This window comes from Lacerta agilis, chromosome 13 (genome assembly GCF_009819535.1).
Source record: "Lacerta agilis isolate rLacAgi1 chromosome 13, rLacAgi1.pri, whole genome shotgun sequence".
In the NCBI taxonomy this organism is placed as follows: Eukaryota; Metazoa; Chordata; class Lepidosauria; order Squamata; family Lacertidae; genus Lacerta; species Lacerta agilis.
In genome coordinates, this window is record NC_046324.1 from 12986010 (window position 1) to 13010143 (window position 24134).

Sequence of the window (24134 nt, forward strand, 5' to 3'; positions counted from 1 at the left end):
AAGCAAACACAGGTGAAAATTTTGGGCTCTGCTTTGCAACATTTATTATGAAATGTGTCTTGAAAAAATGTTTTCAAGTACACAGATTTATCCATTGAAATCCCAAGAATGTGCTGTTTCACTGACCCATATAAGAGACATTTAAGAAATAAACTGCTTTGAACACCTGGGGCACATGCTCGAGAATAATTCTACACAACTTAGCTACCACTCCTACACACACTAAACACCCATCTATACATTCAGCGGAGTATTACAGCAGAGTCAAATTTAACATTTATAAGAGGCAGGGACATCACAACTGGGAATCAGTTCTCCCACCCAAAACTTCATATCCTAAGTGATATTTATCATAGTCAGCCGGTTTACTGGATTTACACATGAAATGACTATTGCCAGTTAGTAAATGAGAAAAGTATTAATACTGTTCCAACTTTCAAACACCTGCTGAAAACTGTTCTATTCTGTTAGGCCTATGCAGGTACTTAAGAAAACATATCTCCACACTGGTTTTCTGATTTTGGACTTTTATTTTTAATATGGTATTTATTGTATTGTTTTATGTACAGCTGTTAACTGCTTTGATATGTTCTGTATGAATTAGTGAAATATATTTTTATAAATAAATACTGGAAGCTGGCAAGATGCCACACACTTGGCCTGTGCAGGTTGGCTCACTTTATCCCCTTTTTGACTGAAATAACGGGCTTATCCACACTGACCTTTTGCCCCGATCTTTCAGGTAAAGATTCACATTTATAAGCTCCATGACCAAATGTGGGTTTGTTTTTTGTCCTGGAGCTTTCCCCATGAAAAGCTGTTCTTTAATGCTCAATTGGCACAGACATCAATTCGGGTTTTCTGCAGATTGCCATCTGCTCTGATTGAGCTTTAAAGAACAGGTTTTCATAAGGAAAACTCTGGAGCAAAAACAAACAAACCAGGTGCTCAGGCATGGAGCTTTAAAGCAAAGAGTGGAGGAAAGGTAAATGTGGATGATGACTTCCTTGCTTGGGTTGGGGGAATCTCCTGTGTGGAATTGAGTCAGCAACCCCCTGGACATGTTTATGAATCATAGAATCGTAGAACTGGAACTTTTGAATAAACGTTATTTAAATTTTTAAAAAATAGTTGGAAAGGGACCATGAGGGTCATCTAGTCCAACCCTCTGCAATGCAGGAATCTTTTACCCAATGTGGGGATTGAACCCATGTCCCAGAGATTAAGAACTCTACCAACTGAGCAATCTAATTCTTTTGAGTCGCATGCTTCTCTGCCATATTGCTTGAGACTTTCCCTTTGGAGCTGTTGTTGTTGTTTAGTTATTTAGTTGTATCTGACTCTTCGTGACCCTATGGACCAGAGCACGCCAGGCACTCCTGTCTTCCACTGCCTCCTTAAGTTTAGTCAGACTCATGTTGGTAGCTTCGAGAACACTGTCCAACCATCTCATCCTCTGTCGTCCCCTTCTCCTTGTGCCCTCAATCTTTCCCAGCATCAGGGTCTTTTCCAGGGAGTCTTCTCTTCTCATGAGGTGGCCAAAGTATTGGAGCCTCAGCTTCAGGATATGACCTCCTAGTGAGCACTCAGGGCTGATTTCCTTAACAAATGCTGACTACTGGATGAGCTACTCTCTCTGAGAGACTTTGAAAGTTGCCACTAAGATTTAAAAGTTTTTACAATGTGTGGAGCGGGTGGAAAGGTTGTAGGAATCAGTGGAATTAGCTTGTTTAGTTACTATCATTTCATTACTTCAGATAATGAGGGCTTTCCACTTAGATTAAGTTTTTACCAGAAAGGTGACTGGAAGATCACCAACATTTGGAAATAGTAGAGGGAATGTTAGCTAAAGCTAGCAGAGCCACTGACAGCCATTGTCCTGTTACTGAGGGTGGGGTCAGCAGTTGGTCCAAGGGTCCCCCCCCCTTCGCATTGGCTCTGCGGGAATCCTCGTACACAAATAGGAGCAGATTCATACAACACTAGCTAATTCTAAGGTGTATTGCATTTATGTTTGTGTTCTCATTATGAGAACCATGTATCTGTAGGTGACAAAATGCACTTGCAGAAAGCAGAGAACACAGATTAGCTCAGTTTTCGATTGACACTGATATGATTGATTATGCACACAAGCATTTGTTAGCTTATATATTTTTTGGATTTTTTTCTAATGCCCTCAATCTACCTTGCCTGTAATAAATAACAATTCTGTGCCATTATCTGCGGGAAACAGTGATCAGAGAGGAATCAGCAGGCTTTGGAAAATTATTCAGAAAAGAATTGCGCTTCACTAAATAAGGAGGCAATACGAGCAGTGCATGAACTGGAGTCAGAAAACCCAGTATTTCTAGAAAAGTGGCAGGTTTGAGATTCAGGGCACCAGCCATGTTGATAGCTCCCTCTGATGACCATAGAATTCCACACAACATTTTATTTTTGTTCATGCAGTCAACTGACAGCTGACTGCTTGTGTCCTAATTGCTTCCAAGAGAGGTCAGCAAAGGTTTTCGTGTTTTTTTTTAAAAAAAGCCTGAACAGACTTAACAGTACACATACACACACACACACAAGTGTGCACGCACACGCACACATGCTCGCACACACCCTCTCTCGCGCATGTTGATTTATGGAAACAATTATGATTCTGTCGCAGTCTTTCTGAGCTCTGAAAGTTTGTAGCTACAGTAGAGCGTCTCATGTTGCAAAAGGCAGACAACAGAAATGGAATACTTGTGTGTCCAGCTGTTATCAACAGGAGCAAGTAAGTCATCTGTCTTCTTTAAAACATCTTAAAAGATTTCTTAGCTGCTAACAGCATTTTCCGTTGTCATGATTTTGTAGTATCATAAGCAATGCTCTCAGTGTCTTATGAAGCAGTGGCAATGGAACTGTATATATATATGGACTATGTAAAAAATAGAACTGAGTGTACTTTGTCCTGATAAATCTTAGATACCAGAGCAAGCTTTTAGGGAAATTACTACTAAGACAAATACATGAAGCAATCAAGTGAAAGAGGATGCAATAGCGGTTTTCTCCTGAAGAGTTTGGCAATTTAACTGAATCATCAGACTCACTAGAAAACTACAGAACAGGAGAAACCAGGGCTGCATATCAACATTTAAAATGCCATGTTAAAGACAGAAATTCTAGCTCACATACACATGAACCCTTCCCCCTCCTACTGTTTTATTCCCATAGCATGAAAGATAGTTGCTTTGCTTATGTAACGACCATAAAAATTTATGCATGCCTTTTTCTTCATAGATCTTTTGCTTTCAGTGCGAACAGAGAATACAAGTAGCAAAGGAGGACGCAGCAGCCGAGGTTATTGCAACCTGCTTCTTTAAAGGGTACCCTGGCTGAAAGGATTTTTAAGGGTCAATTCTCTTCGATACCTGCATCTTAAAAATAGTAAGGACTGGAATTCTGGAAGAGGGAACAGTCGCTGGTTAAATTACTTTACAATTCAAGGGAAAGGCAGAGGACAGGTCAATGACCAAGGAAAGACGATCTACTGAAGACGGATTTTTTTCATTATGTTGTTCGTGAGCACCCAGAACACTGCACTATAATGCACAAATGGATATTGACATGGATCCTGCCAACTTTGCTCTACAGATCATACTTTTACATTATCTTCCTTGTGGGCGCTATATCATTAGCTTGCAATGACATGACCCCGGAGCAAATGGCTACAAATGCAAACTGTTCTTCCCCTGAGCGACATACCAGAAGTTATGATTATATGGAAGGGGGGAATGTAAGAGTAAGAAGACTTTTCTGTCGAACTCAGTGGTATATCAAGATTGATAAGAGAGGCAAGATAAAAGGAGTATTGGAGCGTAACAGCAACTACAGTAAGTAATCTCTCTCCTGCAATATGAATGGATAGTTTTGTATCTGTATGTACTGTCAGATTTCCCCCCCCCCCCTTAATGTAACTTATGGTGCCCCAGTTCTTTTAAAGCATACTGACTATGCCTTCTTAATAATGTGGCAGGACATTTGGTACTGATTTTGAAATACGTCATTTTCAAGAATACGTTTCCAATATGTTGTAGATCTGCTAATGTATTACTGGCAGCTGGCAACTATTAACAGAAGAAGACTATTATAACAAGTGAATTAAGGTTGTTAAGTATTAAAAGTCTCAAACCACAAAGCTCTATGCTCATACAATTATTGTGAAACATTCAAGAATGCCTGTAGTATACACCCTACCTGTAAGGATAATGTCTTAGCACCATAGGAAAACGTCCCCACACCTCAAATTGAAGCAGAGACAATGATGAATGACACCTTGCAAAAACTAGCCTGCAGTACTAGCCTTGCAAAAAAAAACTTTGCCAAACCTGAAGACTAATTTGTTTCAGAGTCCTTTTTCACCACGTTGATAATAAAATGTAAGTGTTTTCTTCTGTCATTCCATCCATGATTTTTATCTATTTAGCTTAATAGGGAAGGCAACCTATTTTTAAAACCTGCAGGGGATTGTTTAATGACAATTTTGATGTTGACACACATCTCTTAAAATATTTTTCACCCAAAAAGTATTTTAATAGCATATTATATAGATCTTATGATAGTATGTGTTTATGTGCAAAGGTAAGTACTGTATATATATTAAAAACAATTTAACAATAATAAACAATATATTTCAATGCTGATGATAATGGTAAAGAGCAGGTCAGCAATTCTTGTACTTAATTGTGGTATAGCACAGTAGCACATGGTGTCTTGGGAAATAAGAGATTGATCTACTCAATTCTCTGTCTAAATACTTATGAGAAACAATTCATCATGGTCTGTGATTCACCTTTTAATGTTGATGTCTGTATTAGTCCATTTTAATCTTGTAGGCAGGCAGTTGGAATACACCAAATATCAATGTAAGGACATAAAACCAAACCTAGAGGTATTTTCTGGACCCTAGTACAAGCAGGGACCCACTGATATGCCAAATTCAAGTAAATAAAACAACAAGATATGTTCCATAGAGAACAGAGAAACATTTCTCCCCAACTTCTGCAATGCTGGGGGGGGGGGGAAGCTATGCTTGTGTTTTATCTCTTCATTTGTTGCCTCCTACTTTTCTGGATGGGTTTCTAGCACCTCACACTGACCAACAGTGATAGAAACAAACTTTTATTAGGTTAGCTAATGGTTCATTTTATCATATTTAAGATATGTTTTAGGTCTTTGTTTCACACAATCTTGAATTTGGTATATAAGCTAATGCTTTTAAATGTAAAGCAATCTTGTTAGATGTGGGATTAGAAAAAAATTGTATATACATTTTGCATAAGTTTGTGAATACAGTATAACATGTAACTAAGACTGACTGTCTTAGGTACATTCCATTTAAATGTACTTACATGTACAGCATTGTATTATATATCCTTCTGAAAACTGCTATTCAGTTAACACACAAATAACGGAAAAAAGAAGTCTGAATTTTCATCTATGCCTCAACCATATCATGTATCAGGAGAAGCCTCTATCACACCTAACTTTAATATTCAATTAAACTGATTGAATTTACTTTCTTTCAACATGCTGAAGCAATCATTGATTTCAATATATCCAATCCAGAATTAGTGTTCTGAATTGAGGATCCTCATTTCAGCACTCTGCAGGTGCACCAAAAGGCATAGAGAGATCCCATACAAGGAGGCTTTTCACTTTATCTCTGTGCATGTAGTAATAATAATACTAATGTATAAAGCTGTACCTGTCCGCTGGAAAAAATGGGGAAGTCCTTACACATGTGGTGGTCTGCATATGAACTGGAATTACTGGATAATCAAATTGCCAATTTATGCGGGCGAGGGTCTTAGGCACATTAATCTGAAACAAATACTTTTGAGATGACTTCTCCTTATGCCAATGTATCTTGTGAAAGCCACAAAATCATGTCACTGAATATTCACACCATCACATTCTATTAAACCCAGATGCCTACATTCTTCCTTCTCTAAAATGAGCAGAGAACAGAAATCATTGAAGAGCAGTTGCATTCTAATTTGTTTCTACGCCGACTCCAAGTAATATAGAACAAAAGAGAGTACTGGAAATATGCATGTATAAGACCAGTTTCAGGAGAGAGGGGAGGTAAAATATGTACCGGTAATGGCTAGAAAATGGATATTACTAAATAAACAATTATTCCTCTGCTGTAGGTGAGAAACAAATGGGGGCAGAACTGTTTAATGCTGCTCCACTTCTCTCTATAAACCAACTCCTATGTCTTTGTTATCTAATCTGACACCATGCAATTGCACTTAGGGACTAACTAGATATTTGTAAATATGTGCCATGGTGCCCCAGCCCTTGGTCATTTAAAAGGAAATCAGATGAAGGAAAGGAAAAGGAGTGTCTAATCCTTCCCCCACCCTCTGTTTCTCTACCCAAAATTTATGCCCATGGTTTCCCCCCTGTAGGGTTGAAGGAACATGTACTCTTCCATTCATTTTTCCTTGTCCGCCACGTCTTTTTAGATTGTGAGCCGCAGGATTGGGACGGCCTGAGGATATTGTAGTGTTAGAAAAGGTTCCAGTAAGATCAACCAAAAATATCAAGGGGATGGAGCGACTCCCCTATGGAGAAAGGTTGCAGCATCTAGGCGTTTTTAGTTTAGAGAAAAGGTGAGTAAGTGGTGACATGATAGAAGTTTATAGAATTATGAATGGCAAGGAGAAAGTGGATACAGAAAAGTTCTCCCTCTCTCCTAAAACTAGAACTTGTGGGCACCCCATAAAGCTGAATGTTGGGAGATTTGAGACAGTCAAAAGAAAGCACTTCTTCATGCTGTGCATAGTTAAACTATGAAACTTGCTCCCACAGGAGGCAGTGAAGCCCACTAACTTGAAAGTATAAGAAGATTAGGCAAACTCACAGAGGAGAGAGTTATTGATGGCTACTAGCTAGGATGGCTATGCTCTGTCTCCACAGTTAAAGGTGCAACGCTTCTGAATGCCAGCTGCTGGAAACCACAGGACGAGGAAGTGCTCTTGTGCTCCAATCCTGTTAACATGGATCTAAAGGAGCGGGTGCCGCTGTGGTCTAAACCACTGAAGCCTCTTGGGCTTGCTGATCAGAAGGTCAGCGGTTTGAATCCCCGCGACGGGGTGAGCTCCTGTTGCTCTGTCCCAGCTCCTGCCAACCTAGCAGTTCGAAAGCACACCAGCGCAAGTAGATAAATAGGTACCACTGCGGTGGGAAGGTAAACGACATTTCCTTATGCTCTGGTTTTCTGGTTTCCTTGTTCCCAGCGAAACTAAGCCTGAATATATGCAACTAAACTTGTGTATTTATTTCCTGTTCCACCTGTCTCCATGTTCCATGTTCCTCCTCTTCCTTTGCTGTCTCTCCCATTGAAATTTAGATTGTAGGCTCATAGGAACAGGGACCTGTCTTTTCTTTCCTATGCACACTGACAGTTCTACATTAATAATATTCTAAACAAATTTGGGGGCTCTGACAACATTTTCTAGAGAGCTGGTTTCCTGCATTTCCATGTACTAAGTAGCTTGCTTCCTTGAATCACCTAGATATTCTTTTCTGCTTTGTGTGATGCTCCTTATTTGTTTGTAACACTCTGGTTCATGCATATTACTCTGTTTAAAGAAACACGCCAACGTGCAAGGTCTTTTCGCCCTTTCCAACTGTATTAGTCTATGGCAGGCATGTCCAATAGGTAGATCATGGTATGAAGTTTAGTGATCACCATTGGCCAACCATCCCCTAAAAAAATCTCAATTTCTGTCAACCCTCTCCCCCCAAAAACTCAACTTTGGCCTCCCTTCTCCTAAAAAATAGCTCAATAACTCCTGGCAATGACAATGGGTGGATCACAGCTGATCTTTTTATACTGTGAGCAGATCACAGTCTCTTGGGAGTTGGACGTGCCTGGTCTATGGGAATTGAATACTGTCTGGCATTAACTAGTTTTATGTCATATCAAAATATATTCTTAAGTAAATTCTTTACAAAACTATATGAAATGTAAAACTGCATTTAGGTCCATCCTACTGTGAAGGCCCCAGTGCTAAACACTGTGACAGCCTGATTCAAAAGACTTATTCTGGTATGTCTGACGGTAGCACTGGTAGAACATCTCTGCAGGTCTAATAAAATATAAACTGTGTGTGTTATGCTGGTGCAGTTGTTAATACACCTTGTTCTATCAGTGTATTTAACATTTGCACCTGACTTCCAGATTCTTAAAATAGTAATTTTGAATGTGTCACTAAGTTGCATCAAAACAACCCCTTATACATATAGTTTCTATTTTTTGGTTATGGCTTCAGATCATCTCATTTGCACACCACAAACCCCACTTGTCTTAAAAGAGGCATGAACAGTCTGCGACCCACTAAGCTGGAAACCACCTACTTGGTCAGGTATGGCAGCTCACAGATGACTCTAATTTTGATTGGTTGCTTGAGCCTGCAGAAGCATGTGGGTTGTGCCTATCAGGATACAGTACATGGCTGGTGGGCTGCATTCATTCAGCAAACTGGTTACAAGTTGTGCAGGCCTAGATGAGAACAGGGCTGGTGGCAGCTGCCCCTATTTAACCCCTCCTTAGGGACAGCCCTGCTCTGATATACAAACCAAATTATTCTGATAGCCAGAAAATATTACAAGATGTAAGATGAACCTCCTCTTAAAGAGTCAGATGCTGGAGAAGCCAAACGTTGACCATTTGAGCTCTCTCTCTCTCTCTCTCTCTCTCTCTCTCTCTCTCACACACACACACACACACACTTTAAATTTCTTAGGCTAATCTGGAGGCTTCTGAGAAGTATCTGCTATTAGAAATTTTGTTAACTCGAGTCATCTAGGGCAGTTTATAGAAATCGATTTGCCAGCTTCAACCTTGTATTTTAAACGAATAGGGGGCAAAAGTGTGACATCATCTCTATCAGCATGTCTGGATTTTCTCATGATTAACATTACAGATTTCCAAAGCTGGAACATGTGGGGGATTTCTGTTTCCAGTTAGATCTGTGCTCTATAAAGCAGATTGCAAGAGTACAGAATAGCATGGAATTTACCCATGACAAAGCTATGTATTTTGGATTTCACACCAACATAAAAGTGCATGGTTTAAGCCACTAATATATAAAATGTGCATCAAGAGAGCATCCTTATCCATATTTCATCTAGGTACTATACAAAACAGAAAGTAGGCAAAGTCAACTTTCTCTCAGATTGAATGCCCAAACCATCAATATAAACTGCCAAATAAAGGATGCTTAAAGTTCTTCCCTCTTTTCACATTAGTCAATGTAAGTATGCAACCATCTTAAGAATATAATGAAATAATAAGGAAAATGTCATGCAGATGAATAAAGCACTCGTGCTCTTTATGGATTTTTATTCAAAACTTTTTAAATCACAAAATAATGTAGCCCCCTGAAAAGAAAAGACGAAAACAAGTGACACTTTCACTCAGCATGTTGATGACGTGTCCTTTGTTTTATTAATCTTATGTGGTTCTAAATTACCATAGTCTTTGGGATCGTGAGCAGAAATTTAAAAAATATGTGAATGTAACAGTCAATACTGGTTTGTGTCCATGAAAAACCCCTATATGCCCCCAACTGATTATTTTGCAGCTCTCTGAAGTCATTGTTTTCACAATATTTAACTTAAAAGGGCTGGCTGATCCTGGCTAATAAGATATCACATAGTGAACATGATGATACCATGTAACAACTGGCTAAACAATTACATCCATGGGGGTAAACAAAGCCCCCCTCCATTATTTTGTTTGAATGAGGGAGAGGCGAAAGAAGGAAGACATCCCCATTTCTCAGGCGACCAGGCCTATGTTTCTGAAATGTCTGTTTTGCATGGGAAGGGGGCATCAGCCCAGATTACTCAGCAAAGGAAACAAAATCCCATTTCCACTCTCACCTGCCCATATCTGAACACGCTTGCAAAGGGGTATGGGGGGGGGGAGGGTGAAAATGTTTGTGCAATGCAACTTCATTCTGATTCCGCATTAATTCATGGTTTACTTGATGCCTAAAACAGTAACAAAGAAGCTACCTTGGTAATTAACTGGTAATTAAATAAAAAAGCAAACTGTGACACCCACCAAGCTATACAACACCAGTCATGTAGACCAACCCCACAGGCACCATACCTAGCTTACTTTTGCAAGATGCCAAAGAATGCAAAACAAGTAAACTACCAAGCAATTAGCAAATCACATACATGACCAGGTGGCTGTATTCAGCTTATGTGGTGCAAGTCTGGTTTATTTGATATAACCATCTGCCCTACCTGTTGTTGTTGTTGTTGTTGTTGTTGTTTAGTCGTGTCCGACTCTTTGTGACCCCATGGGCCAGAGCATGCCAGGCAGTGGCGGAGCTTCTTGCTCCGGCACTGGGGGGTGGAGAGCAGATGTGGGCGTGGCTGGCGTGCATCCCGGAGGCGTGGCATGCCGCCCGCAGTGGTGTGGTGTGCATCCTGGGGGTGTGGTGTGGATCCCAGCATGGGTGGGGGGCAGCCGCGATGGCACCCCACCGGGATTGCGCTGATGGGGGCAGTGCACTCCCCACACCCTTCTTCCTCCGCCAGTGACACCAGGCACTTCTGTCTTCCACTGTCTCCTGCAGTTTGGTCAGACTCATGTTGGTAGCTTCGAGAAAACTGTCCAACCATCTCATCCTCTGTCATCCCCTTCTCCTTGTGCCCTCCATCTTTCCCAACATCAGGGTCTTTTCCAGGGAGTCTTCTCTTCTCATGAGGTGGCCAAAGTATTGGAGCCTCAGCTTCAGGATCTGTCCTTCCAGTGAGCACTCAGGGCTGATTTCCTTAAGAATTGGTAGGTTTGATCTTCTTGTAGCCCATGGGACTGGACTATATAACAGCCCTACCTATATAACAGCTGATTCTCATGAACCATCACACCGTGACCCAAATTGTGAGAGCTAACAAAGATTCAGAGCTTCAGCTGCCTGTTGGTGCTGCAGCTCCAGTGTGTTCCTCTTGCTGACTTCCTGCACAAGATTTGTTGTACTGATTCTAGCTGTGCTCCACATTAAAGGTAAAGGTAAAGGGACCCCTGACCATCAGGTCCAGTCGTGTCCGACTCTGGGGTTGCGGTGCTCATCTCGCTCTATAGGCCGAGGGAGCCGGCGCTTGTCCACAGACAGCTTCCGGGTCATGTGGCCAGCATGACAAAGCCGCTTCTGGCGAACCAGAGCAGCGCACGGAAACGCCGTTTACCTTCCCGCTGGAGCGGTCCCTATTTATCTACTTGCACTTTAATGTGCTTTTGAACTGCTAGGTGGGCAGGAGCTGGGACCGAGCAACGGGAGCTCACCCCGTGGCAGGGATTCAAACTGCCGACCTTCTGATCAGCAAGCCCTAGACTCTGTGGTTTAACCCACAGCGCCACCTGGGTCCCTGTGCTCCACATTACTTGGGTTTTTATTAGGCTACAGGAGTAACACCCTGTATGGGCTACCCTTAAAGATGGTTTGGAAGCTGCAACTAGCACAGAATCCAGCAACTAGGCTACTGATATGTTTGGTTGGACTCATATCATGTGGTCCTAAAGGATCTGCCCTGATTGCTCATTCACTACCAACACCTGTTTAAGGTTCTGGTATTGACATATAAAGCCCTAATTGAGGTGGGCCTCAAGTATCTGAAGGGGTAACTCATTTCATATCAACCTGTGGGGATGATTAACAGAGAAGGTCCTATTAACAATACTACAGTCTTCTGTGGTGGTTTGAATGGGGTTGACCCTCAATTTAGAATCGTAGAATTGGAAGGGATCCAAATGTCATCTAGTCCAATCCTCTGCAATGCAGGAATTTCAACTAAAACATACATGACAGATGACTGTCACCTGCTAATTTAATGAACCATCCCTTCAGTAACTCATCCAAGTCATTCTTAAATAAGTTGAACAACAATGGGCCTAAGGCGGAATGCCAAGGCACCATACTCCACTTGTCCATTTTTTCCAGGATGGTGAGAAACCATTAGTGAGCACTCTTTGGGTTTGGTCAGCCAGATAGCTACAAATCCACCTACCAGTTACCTCATCCAGCCCACATTTTACCACCATCTCTGCAAGAATATCATGGAGGACTTTGTCTTGAGATAGTCTGGAGCCCTCTAGCTCCATGCATGGCTAGGCAGGCCTCAATTTTCAGTACCTTTCTCTTCCAGCAAGGGAACTAGCTTGAACTTGCTGCAGGTTAGTTTTGCACACTGTCAGGCAGGAAGGCAGACACGGCACAGGTGCTGCAGGTGACTGCAGCAGCTCCCTCACCATTCATGTCTCTTGGTCCAATGTACACCATGAGACAGCACTCCAGGCTTTCCCCTCAAACTCCTCCACAAACTCCCTCAAAAATGCCCCTCTGGTCACGAGAGCTTTGCCTGTTGGATTTCTTCCTGTAGGGCTCGTATTAAAAGTGTAGCAGCCATGCCTTCCTTCCCCAACACGGAGGTGTAGCGACGGGAAAATAGAAATAAGTAAGCCAAAGCTAGCAAATTGGCTTCTTGTTATCAGTTATCAGTAATATGGCTGCAGGTTGGCTACTTGTAGCTACTCAGTTTCCTTTTCACTATTTAGCTTTTGTGATGGAGGAGGGGAACTGAACTTCCTATCCCTTCACAGAAGAAACTACATTTCCCAGTGTTCATTGCAGGGAATGAGTCAAATGGGTTGTGCCCCAAAGCTTGTCAAGGTTTCAGCCTTCGCTGAATGGGGGTGGGTCTAGCAGGTGACGCTGTTGCTCCAACAACCCATGTTCAGAGCAGTTGCCATGCTAAGATGGCGGCAACCATGATTATCAGACTTTGAAAAACTGGTATCACTGGATCATCAGTTTTGTCGAATTAAGGTGCAATTAATTGTTGCTGTTTTGAATTTTATTGTGATATCATATTCCTTAGTGGGTTGTGCAAGCCACTGTTCTGAATAATAGGTTTTTTTGGGGGGGGCAGAGCGCTGGGCATGTATTTATGGAACCAAAGGGTGGAAAGTGGCTGTCTGTAAAAGTTTGGGAACCACTGGGTTAAGTAAAGCAGAAGGTGTGATGAAAGAAAATTGCCATTGTGGAATGCCCACTTTTCCAAAATGCATCTTGCACCATTGTGGTATAGCTTTTGGCATCAGGTTGAAACATACCTCTTTAGTCAGCTCTTTTGGTGAATGGATGTTTCTCTGTCCGTATTTGCTGCACCATTGTTGTGATTTTGTTTGGTTCTGCAGTTTTTAATCTAATGATTTTTAATGGATTGTATATTGTTTAAATTGTGGTTATTTATCTAACCCGCCCTGGGACTAGTCTGTGAAGGGTGGGCTGTATGTATAAATAATGAATAGATAAATAATGTAGTTCAGCCAAATAGCGTAGTTAAAGGATGGGGTTCATATTTTTTTCCTGGCAAGTGTACTCTTTTCCAGTTGCCAAGAATATGATGGATTGCACTCTGGTGCTGGCCTTGCCACAATTTGATCCATAAGATAAGGGCACCCGTTAACTGTATCTTGCATTGGTGGAAAAAATACTAAACAATCTCATGGAATTCAATAACATTTGAAATAAATCTCTAACCTGTCTTTATTACATGGTTTAGCCTTGGAATATTTGACAACAGGTGTTTTTGAAAATGCACAGTGCAAATTCTCTTTCCCTCACCTACTGGATAATATCGAAAAAGCTATCAGAGTAGAAAGCAAGCGTAGAAATAAACATAATAGGAAATTGCTTTCAGGCAACTCTCATTTAGCACTGGAAGGATTAACATTTTTTACATCCCTAAAGTTACATTTCAGCACTGATGTTCCCAGGTGTATATTTAGAGCGCATACATCATTATGCAGCAGATATAAATTAAGCTTTGAAATGATGAGCCGTTTCAATAGCAATGATGTCCTAATTCTTGGACTGGCACCAACAGGAATGCCTGCGTTTTCTAGCTGAGCTTCTTCTTGGACATCAAGTTGGTGACTAGGGAATAAACTTGATGAATAATGGTACAGCAGGCCACCAACAGCCAGAAGAAATCACTCTGCAGCTGACACAAATAACTGTTCTTCAGCTTGGGAACGAAGGGCAGAGTGAGAGCCAAAAAAACACTCCCATGAAAAAAGCGCTGATTGAAACAGATGTGAGACAAAGCCTTGACCTCTCAGACCTATGCTTCGTTGCTCTTCTTTGTGCTTTCTCTTCTTTCTGCTGGCATGTTTCAGACATAACAATGTTATGCCTACTGCCCAGATGCTCAGTCCGCAACCTTCTCCTCCTATACCTAACTTCAGTGCTTGTTAAACCACAGCTTCCGGTTAAATCTGAAGCACTTATTGGACTACAAGTTATGATATGAAACTAGGATCAGATCAGGCTGCAGTCCTAACTCCACTTTCCTGGGAGTAAGCCCCACTGAACTAAATAGGGCTCCCGATGGTTAAGACTTTGCTGTAAGATTGTTGCATCTGAACCAAGCCAGTGTAGAGCATGAAGGTGCCTTCTCTACCCACATTCCATCATTTCTAATACAAATCTGAATATTGCACAAGCAATATAATGGGTGTATTGCTTGAGTGTGAGCTGTGATTTTGAGGTCCCCTATTAACACATCATTGGAAATTAATTCTGTGTGTAGTAGTGAGACAAGTCACTTTTTCTCAGACTTAGCTCTCTATTTGCAAAACTGGGATAATAACACTTACAGGGCTGATTTAAGAATTACTGAGAGAATCTATATGGAGCTTTTTGAACACTCAGAAACTTCTATTTTCAAATGTAAATATTATTGATAGCAAAGTCATGAGATGAAATCTTTTAAAATGGGTTCTCTACATATCAGTATCAATTTGGTCTCTCTTTATTGCATACTTTGACTATTTAATTTTTCAGCTTTGTGATTTGGAACACTCCAAACTTTCTACAGTCTGCATCCATAATATAACAATGTGTTCATGTGCATTCTATGATTTAGTAAAACAATTTTATTTGACCTGTCATATGGCGGTCTGGACAAATAAAAACACAGATTTCATTCAATTGAAGAATTATATGCATTCTTACTTTTAATTCTTGTTACCTGGTCCACACCAATAAAATCAATAGAATAAATAAATGGATGGTTGGTAACCAGAACTGGGATACCTGCTTCACTACTGCAACTAGCTTATTTAGACAAATAACAGTCTTTTGTCACTTGTCTGCTCTTTTTGCAGAATTGTCAAGCATATATAACTATTTTTCGGCAGTTATAAATGTCAGTATCTCTTTGGACTTTGTTCCGTTTCAGGGGTCCCCTCCTAAAATATTAAAATATATTTTAAAAAACTATCTTAATTTAGGAAAAATGATACGTACCCTACCTAAACTAGCAGGCTGCAACCCAGTACTCACTTGTTTGGGAGTAAGCCCCATTGCACTGTTAAATTAAAAAGAGAACAGAGGACAGTTTCTATAGCTGCTGTACTATTAGCCTATGAAGGTTTCATAACACATGATATCATTTGTATGCCTGGAAAAACTTCTATGTGTAACGAACGGTGCTGAAAACTTGGAAATGGATATTCACAGATGTGGCTGACAATTGCACACACAATTCAAGAAAGGCAGTAAAAACAATAATGAAATCAATATGCCTTATTAATTTGTTATGATTCCAAGTTTGAAAGAAAAAAACCCACCCAAGTTAACTTAGTTATAACAGGATTGGTTGATTTACATATACAGTGGTACCTCAGGTTACAGATGCTTCAGGTTACAGACTCTGCTAACCCAGAAATAATACCTCGGGTTAAGAACTTTGCTTCAGGATGAGAACAGAAATCGTGCGGTGACAGCGGGAGGCCCCATTAGCTAAAGTGTTACCTCAGGTTAAGAACAGTTTCAGGTTAAGAACGGCCCTCTAGAACGAATTAAGTTCTTAACCTGAGGTACCACTGTAACTCCTATATTATTATTATTATTATTATTATTATTATTATTATTATTATTATTATTATTATTATTATTATACCATCAGTTCTACCACCTCCTTTGGGCTAGAATGCAAAAGGCCCCATACTACTTGGGAAAGCTCTACCAGACAGCATATTAAGGATGTGGTTGAAGCAGTAAATATGCCTTCTTTGCTGATTTCACAGCCATTGAGTAGGCCCGATTATGAGCCCTCACCAGTGCTCGATAGCATTTGCCTGGAGTTTTCCTCCATTTGAGGTCAAGCTATCTTCTGTCTTATTTCATTGCCCGAAGCTTTGGCTCAATGGCATTTGCTTAATATTCTGCATAGGGCGAGGCCTCTAAATATAATGTGCCAAGATCTTCAGCTAATGTAATCTGATACAGATCTATTCAAATCAATGCTCACACGTCAGGTTGTCGTGATAGGAGTCTCTAGACTTATTGGGGAAATGACCGAATCGTAAAAGCCACAAAAATGTCTGAAGTTAAACAGATGGTGCATCTGGGAAAAAAGTTAAACAGGCTCCAGTAGGGGTTCTATTTACACTCTTCAAGCTGCTGTTCATGCTTTCTTCTAAGGACAATCAGCCGCAGCTCTTACTTCCCTTTCTAAAGTTTGCTAGAAGTGGTTTGATCTGGAGGGAGTGATAGTTAGAACAGATGAAGGGTGACAGTAATAATGGCTGAGCTATGATCATGCTGGGCACCCCGGAAGATCAGAGCCCAGCCACCCCTAGCACTGATTGTGGGTGTGGCTCTGATACCAAACACTCAGTCAACTTCCCATGAGCTGGAAGATTTCATATGTGGTGTGGTATGGGCGTAGCCAAGGTTGGGGACAGCTGCCCCCCTGATCAAGTAAAACAAAAGAAATACTTAACTAACTGACCAATCACATCGGTCCTGCTTCCCCCTAACAAAGTCGTGCCCCCCCCCGAAAATTCCTGGCTACGCCCATGTACGTAGTCATCAGCATTGATTTGGGGGTAGGTTTCATTATTATGCTAATGAAATCCAGCTCAATATTTCTTTAACTAATCATATGGGAGTTACCAACTCTTTCCTGAACCACTGTTTGGATGCTTTTAGTCAATAAGATGTGAGGGAATGAAATAAGACTGAATCCAGGCAAGACAGCGATTACACTGGGGGTTGGGGGGAATGCTCAGGTCTTGCACTATGTTAGTATGGTTGTGGTAGATGGGGTTGAAATATTCCTATTTGAAGCCCAGGGATGCTCCATGGGCTCATCTTTGCTCCAGGATAAACAAGAAATAAGGTTTGCCAGTGCTGTATATCACCAATTGCATTTGTTACATATGCTCTTCCCCTTCTCAGGAAGAGGTGATCCTGCCATGCCAAATCTTGGTTTTGTAGCCTCCAGGACTGACATACCTGTAGTTTCTATTCCCATCATCCCTATGTTGGCTAGAGATGTTGGGAATTTCAGCACAAAACACCTGGAAGTCACAAAGTTGGGGAAGGCTAGACTAGTATAATGCACTCTAGGGCTGTTGTCAAAGATGACTTGGTTTTGGTTGGTGCAAAATGCTAGAGTACATCTCCTAATAAGCATTTGGAGACATGAGCATATTCAAGTGCTGGTTTGTCATTTGCACTGGCTACTAACTATTTGCTCCTGGGCCCAATTCTGGTTTTAACCCTTATAGCCCCTCATGGCATGGGACTTACATACCCTAGAGCAGGGGTCAGCAAACTTTTTCAGCCATGGGCCGGTCCACTGTCGCTCAGATCTTGTGGGGGGCCGGACTATATTTTGAAAAAAAATATGAATGAATTCCTATGCCCCACAAATAACCCAGAGATGGATTTTAAATAAAAGCACACATTCTACTCATGTAAAAACTCATGGACCGTCCGCAGGCCGCATTTAGAAGGTGACTGGACCGCATCCAGCCCCCAGGCCTTAGTTTGGGGACCCCTCCCCTAGGGATTGCTTCTCTCTGTATCAGCTGTTTATGTTCATCTGATCAGGCCCTGCTCTGTTTACTCCCTGCATAAGGGATTAGAGCATCTACTGCTAGGAGCAGGGTTTTAACAGCAGAGGCCCCAAGGTTACAAACTGACATCCTTGCTGAGATTGAAGAACATAGAGCTGTTTTCATATTTTGATAAGGCTGCAAGACCTTTTTATTCCCGTGAGCATCTGATGTGTCTTGTTGATTCGGCTTTTGCCTAGCTGGAGGTTGCGTTTAGTTTAATTTGTTGATTGCTATTGCCTGCTTCAATGTTGTTTATTGAAAACATTTATATGCCATGTTTCCTACACTCAAAGTTTACCTAAAATCAACAACTTTAAAACAAAATAAAACAGCAAACAAGTTTTAGGGGAAGAGAACTGTTGGAAGCCATCTCTGCCCCCCCCCCCCCGCCAGAGTGGTTCCCTAGAGTTCATTCACTGCATATGTTCCCATTTTTAAATACACAGTAGGGGCTCTCTCCCACCACAATCCCTTGCATTTCTTTTTGTTATGCCTAGTAATCTGCAGTATTTTATAATAAAATGGCCACAAAATGATCTAGCATGGTAGGATATTAAAACACCCAATTCCATACTATCTTTAGTGAGATGTACATTGTTAAACCTAAGTTAATAAACAAAATCATCACCTAATACCGGTAGTTTACATTTTCTCAGATAATCAGATTTGGCCATTGAAATGAAGACTGATATTTCTATTCCCGTGCATACTGAAGGAAGAGTTACAACTGAACTCTGGATGGATTGAAACCATAAAGTTATAGCATTGTAGCCAGTACAAAAGGTGAGGGGAAAAAACTGTTGCAGGAGCTTTGCCGACATTGCTACTGATACCAGTAAAGGATGATGGTTCTTATTACTGCAATTGTGGGGGGTGAAGATAAGCAACACCTTGGCTCTTCACTTATGTTCAGCACTAAATTAAGAACCATTTATTTGGGTAAGGCTGGAGTGAAGAGGGAAGCAGGATTAGATTTATGTAACTTTGCCTAAACTGACAAATGCAAATTTGGGTTTAGAAACAGCAAATTATTCACAAGTGATTTCAACAGTAATACAGAACATGTTGTTTGTTTGTTTGTTTGTTTGTTTGAAATTGTCTATACATGTATAGATTGCGGTTCACAAAGAGCATGTATTACATCTCCCTGCCCTAAGGCAAGCTCTTCCCTGCCCGGTTTTAGACAAACTAAAATAGACACAATGAAACAGCAAAGCAAGCGCAGGGATAGGGAGGGAAGAATGTGTGCTTATTTCAGTCATGTGGACTTTGACTTATGGTAGTTACAATGTGTGGCATAGGGTGGGGGTTACCAACTTTTGTGGACCTGTGGGCACATTTGCAAACTAGAGAAACTGTTTGAGCAACACACACACACACACACACACACACACACACACACACTGCACCTGTTCTATTGAATGGTTCTTTCAAGCCTAGTTTGAATAGGGTGAGAGAAAGGGACCTTGTGGGTACTCTCTGCGCACCTGTGGGTGGTGCATTGGTGACCCCTGGTATACGGACTAATGGGATCCAAAGGTTTCCTAGAAGATGTGAATTTGAGGACTTAAAGGAAATAAGTAAGGGATACGTCACGGCAGCTCTAGCCATGAGGCATACTACCATGTCAAATGTGACCCAAAAGGCACATGGGCAGCTCAGCAAACCCATTTCCCTGCTAAAACCATTGTGTGAGGTTGGCAAACAAATAATAAAACAATTAAAAATACCTAATCCCAGGGAGCACTTTCTCCCATGTGACATTTCGTCCCCCACTGTATAGTTTTAAGAGTTGCCATTGAGGACCTGCTCCTTGTTCCATCCTCTAAAGCAGGCACATCCAACTCCCAAGAGACTGGGATCTACTCCCAGTATATATTTAAAAAAAAACTGGCAGTGATCTACCCACTGTCATTGGAGGGAGGAGAGTGTGTGTGGGGTGGGTGGATTGCCCAGAGTTGTTGAGCTTTTGGGGGGTAGGATTGCCCAGAGATCTTCGGCTTTTATTTGTTAACTTTTGGTAAACTTTATTTAATCCCACAATTGACAAGGGTCAATTGGACATGCCTGCTCTAAAGGAGAGAATTTTCTGTGAATGAGTTATGAAAGGCATTGTTTTGAGAAACTGATTTGTGTTCTTCCCTTTGGAGGCAGGTGACGGCTTTTTTTGTGTCAACAGGCATTTAGGAATTAGCTAGATAATGATGATGATTATTATTATTTTAAAAAATAATGTACGTTTTCATTATTGTTTTGATGTGTTTTATTTTATACTTGTATTTTTAAGATTTTGTAAGCCACCTCCTTCAGTTTTGCTGAAAGGTGGCCTAGAAATCTTGCAAATAAAAACTGACGAATTGTGCTGACCTGAATTAACAGTCTACCCTGCCCCACCCCCACCCCCGGCAACCCACTTCTCCTCATGCTGTTTGTTGGCTATTCAACGCATTTCTTTAAAGAGTAAGTTGGGAGTAGTAAATCTCACATATTAATCTTTAATTGTGGGGCTCGGCAACAAGCGGGAGGGGGGGGGAGTCTGACTCTTTAATGCAAAGCATTTATATAGATGATTCAGAGAACAGAAATTACTGGCATCTTGGAAGAAATCTACTTGTGTACCACCATAAACCATGATGAGGAATGCAAGAATTCTGTCAGTGGATAGCATCCAAAACCACCCTTCTCCTCTTGATTTCACAGGCAGACAGTAGAATAAAAAATGTGGGTGGTGCTGGCAGAAGAGAAGTTGCGGGCAGGGCAGCCAAAGGATGTTGTAATTCAATCCATCCTTCTGCAGCTTCTGCCACAAGTCTTTAACAGAAACTTGAGCTGCACGCACCCTCTGTCAGAAGCTTTGATGCAAAGGAAAACTGCCGGTGATGTGGCGGACCAGGTGTGTTCTGTACCTGCCAAGGTGCTTCCCACTTCTAAGTGCATGTTTCCTCCTCGAAAGTACTGCATTCTTTCCAAAACCAGAGTTTACGTGAATCAGTATTACTACTTGCGTGAATCAATATTATCTGAGAGACAGACATCCATTCCTAATGGAGGAACTGATGTTATCTACTCTAATTTCACAAATCTAATTATGAATATTGAAGCGGTTTTATCACCGGGGTTTAACATGTTTTGGAGTTTTAAAGCTGGCTCTGTGTACCATTGCCCTTTCCATTCCCCAATGTCCTACCTTTTAAACTATCTTTTAAACTATCCTCCTTCTGCTGCCACATCAGCTTTTACTGCTCCCTATTGCCATATAAAGATTTATTTGCATGTTTGTATTGTGTACAATGTTCATCATTCCTTCACAAGCTCGCATGACACACCTGTTAAATGAATGGCGACAGTGACAGAAGCTGTCATGGAAGAGGTATGGTGGCAGCAATGGGGACCAGTATCAGAGGGCAGAGGATTTACATAGTGGCAGTGAGAAGCAGTAGGGTGTTAATAAAGAAGGAAAGCAATAAGCTAATAAGTTCTCCCCAACCCAATCCCAAATAACTGCACCTGGGGTGAGTCTTAGCTTTTACAGTATCGAATGGTGATTTGTTCTGGTTGATCGTATTCATGATTCTATATTGGCAATTTTTTGCTACTCTGTATACTACATGGTGTGGAGGTGGTTGATTTGGTGTTCTGCCACTGTGTCTAGTTTTCCATAATGAAAGATCTGGCAGGAGCCTGCAGCTTTCTGGGTAAATGACAAGCCCTCACATTTGGAAACTGGTTGTACCATAATAACCATCTTGGTGGGGATAGTGCCTCAAGACATTCAATTAACATAAAGGGCTGCCTTATGCTGAGTCAGGCCACTGCTCCATCTAGGCTAATATTGTCTGCTCTGACTGGCAGCAGCTGAGGTCTTTCCCAGTTCTGCCACCTGAGGTGCTTTAACTGGAGATGCCAGGGAACTGAATCAAGAACTGAAAACAAAGGAGGTATTCTGCCACTTTACTAGAGGCCCTTCCAATAGTTTCACTAGTGCCATCAAATTTGGCCTTAACCAATCTCCTATGTCCCACATCACACCTAATCCTGTCCCACTCTAGTCTCTCGAAATTATCTCCATAAAATACCCTTACTCACAAAAGCAGGCTCAAATCCCTCTTCCCCTTTCTACAGAAATTCCTCACTCAAACCCCTTCACTGCCCTTTCCTTGAAAATCTTTCTTCTCTGACCCACACCCTTCACCTTCTCCATGATTCACTCTCACACAAATCCTGTAGCTCTTCCCCACGCCCCTCGTGCTTTCACTTGCTGTGTAACTTTCTTCAAAACTAAGAAGAAGAAAAGACTGAATCTAAATTCAGCTCTGCTGTCAGTGATTTATTACGGGCAGTTGGCACTGCGCTGTACCTTATAGAATATCGCTTTCTTCCCCGCAAAACAGCTCCAGCTGTTTCCCCATAATTTAGTTACCAAAAAAGAAGGGGGGGGGGAGAAAAAGAAAAAAGTTTGCTTTCTCAGGCTTAAGAGAAAGCATACTTAGTACTGTATTATAAACACCTTTGGATATTTTGCAGGGTGGGGGACTAATGCTACCTCATTATCCTGGAAAAAGTGACAAGTGGGGTGCTGCAGGGTTCTGTCCTGGGGCCATTGTTGTTCAACGTATTTCTAAATAATTTGGGTGAAGGAATTGAATGGATTCCCTTGAGAGGCTTTCCTCGGAGGTTTTTAAGCAGATATTGGATGGCTATCTGTTATGCATGATCTAGCTGAGATTCCTCCATTGCAAGGGGTTGGACTAGATGACCCTTTGGATTCCTTCCAACTCTACAGTTCTACGATTTTATGATTCTACATAAGCCCGATTGAACTCATCGGGACTAAGGCTGCAATTCTACGCCCCACTTCAGAGTAGATATGATTAAGACAATAAAATGCACCACATGAAAGTGGTCTCTCCACCGGTTTGTGTTGCTCTACGTATTTATTTTTGTGCAGAACCTGAATAAAGGGATTTATTGGACTAAGCAGTAAATGTTGGTGGGCTTAGAATTCCCAACGTCTCTAACCACTGGCCAAGCTAGCTGGAGCTGATAGAAGTTTGAGTCCAACAATACTTTAGGTCAGCCCCACCTGAAATAGAAGGGTAGGGCAGATTGCTTTTGAAGACCGGGTAAAAGAAATACACTAGGCTACAGCAGCCAGAACACACATGGAGATCCTCAGCCAAGCAGAGCAGTAAAAATGCTGTTATTGATATTCAGTTGCCATATTAAATGAGGCAAAAGGGGGCACACTTACACTGTATGAAGGAACTGGTTCATTTGGTCTGATTGGCCTAAAGAACCATGTGAAATGTTTTTCAAGACTGCTAAACATACTTGACCTAGCTGCTTCATAAAACTTTGAATTCCTAGGGATCCTTTTCTGGGGGCAACATGACAGTTAAATGGTCTTGAACATGCTTTACATATGTAGTGCAAAGGATTTGATCAACCTACACACCAATGCTAATTAAACTAGGGCAACCAATCCTAGGGGTGGAAGGATCAGTCAATTTTGGTTCTCTCAGTTTCTCATTTTTTCCAATCTTACATTTTGTGCTCCACATTTATGCAGAAATTTACATTTTTAAAAACCCTTATGAAAATTCATCAGCTTTTTAGTGTAAACTTCTCCTAATGAGCACATTTTTGTATGCAGTTTTGACTATTGTACACATTTCGGCTAGCAATTTCCCCATACGTAATGCATCTCTGCATATTGTTTTCTACGATATATGGATTTTTATGTATACTTTCCGCTAATATATCAGGTTTGTAACACTGGTGGGCTGGAGAACTGCATCGCAATGTTTGGATAAGTGCACATGTTAAAGGATGGCTGTGTTTTGGTTCTTATATTGTTTCAGAAAGTGTGGATTGGATAAATTTGGCTTTAAATGCAAACTGAACTGAATTTCTCCCCCATCGCTATGAGTCTATCCCATATGTGCTTACTGTAAAGAAGTTGTATTAAATTTATTTGTGCTCTCTCCCAAGTTTGTCTGCATAGAATTGCAGCCTGGGCACATATACAGTCACCCTCTTAATGTTATGATAAAAATACTGCTGCACAGAGTGCTTAACACACTGGGACCATATAATGGAATTGGAAGAAACGTCAATCTGCAGAAAACCTAAAGAAAAATTTGTCCCTCTAGTCCTAAAA

At 41.2% G+C, this 24134-nt stretch overlaps 2 protein-coding genes across 5 annotated transcripts in view; one reads left to right on the forward strand and one right to left on the reverse strand.

Moving 5' to 3' along the window:
- Positions 1 to 24134, reverse strand: part of FAM227B (family with sequence similarity 227 member B) — a 97056-nt gene that overhangs the window by 27512 nt on the left and 45410 nt on the right. The gene's annotated exons all lie outside the window — the stretch shown is intronic.
- FGF7 (fibroblast growth factor 7) overlaps positions 1 to 24134 on the forward strand; it is a 52635-nt gene that overhangs the window by 7604 nt on the left and 20897 nt on the right. Inside the window, exons 1-2 of one of the 3 annotated variants that reach the window (XM_033167809.1) lie at positions 2549 to 2761; positions 3268 to 3860. In XM_033167809.1, coding sequence (XP_033023700.1) covers positions 3575 to 3860 — 286 coding nt within the window. In that variant the 5' untranslated portion in view covers positions 2549 to 2761; positions 3268 to 3574. Of the gene's footprint in view, positions 1 to 2548; positions 2762 to 3267; positions 3861 to 24134 lie in introns of those variants that run through there. The other 2 variants (XM_033167812.1, XM_033167811.1) reach the window with 2 other exon arrangements.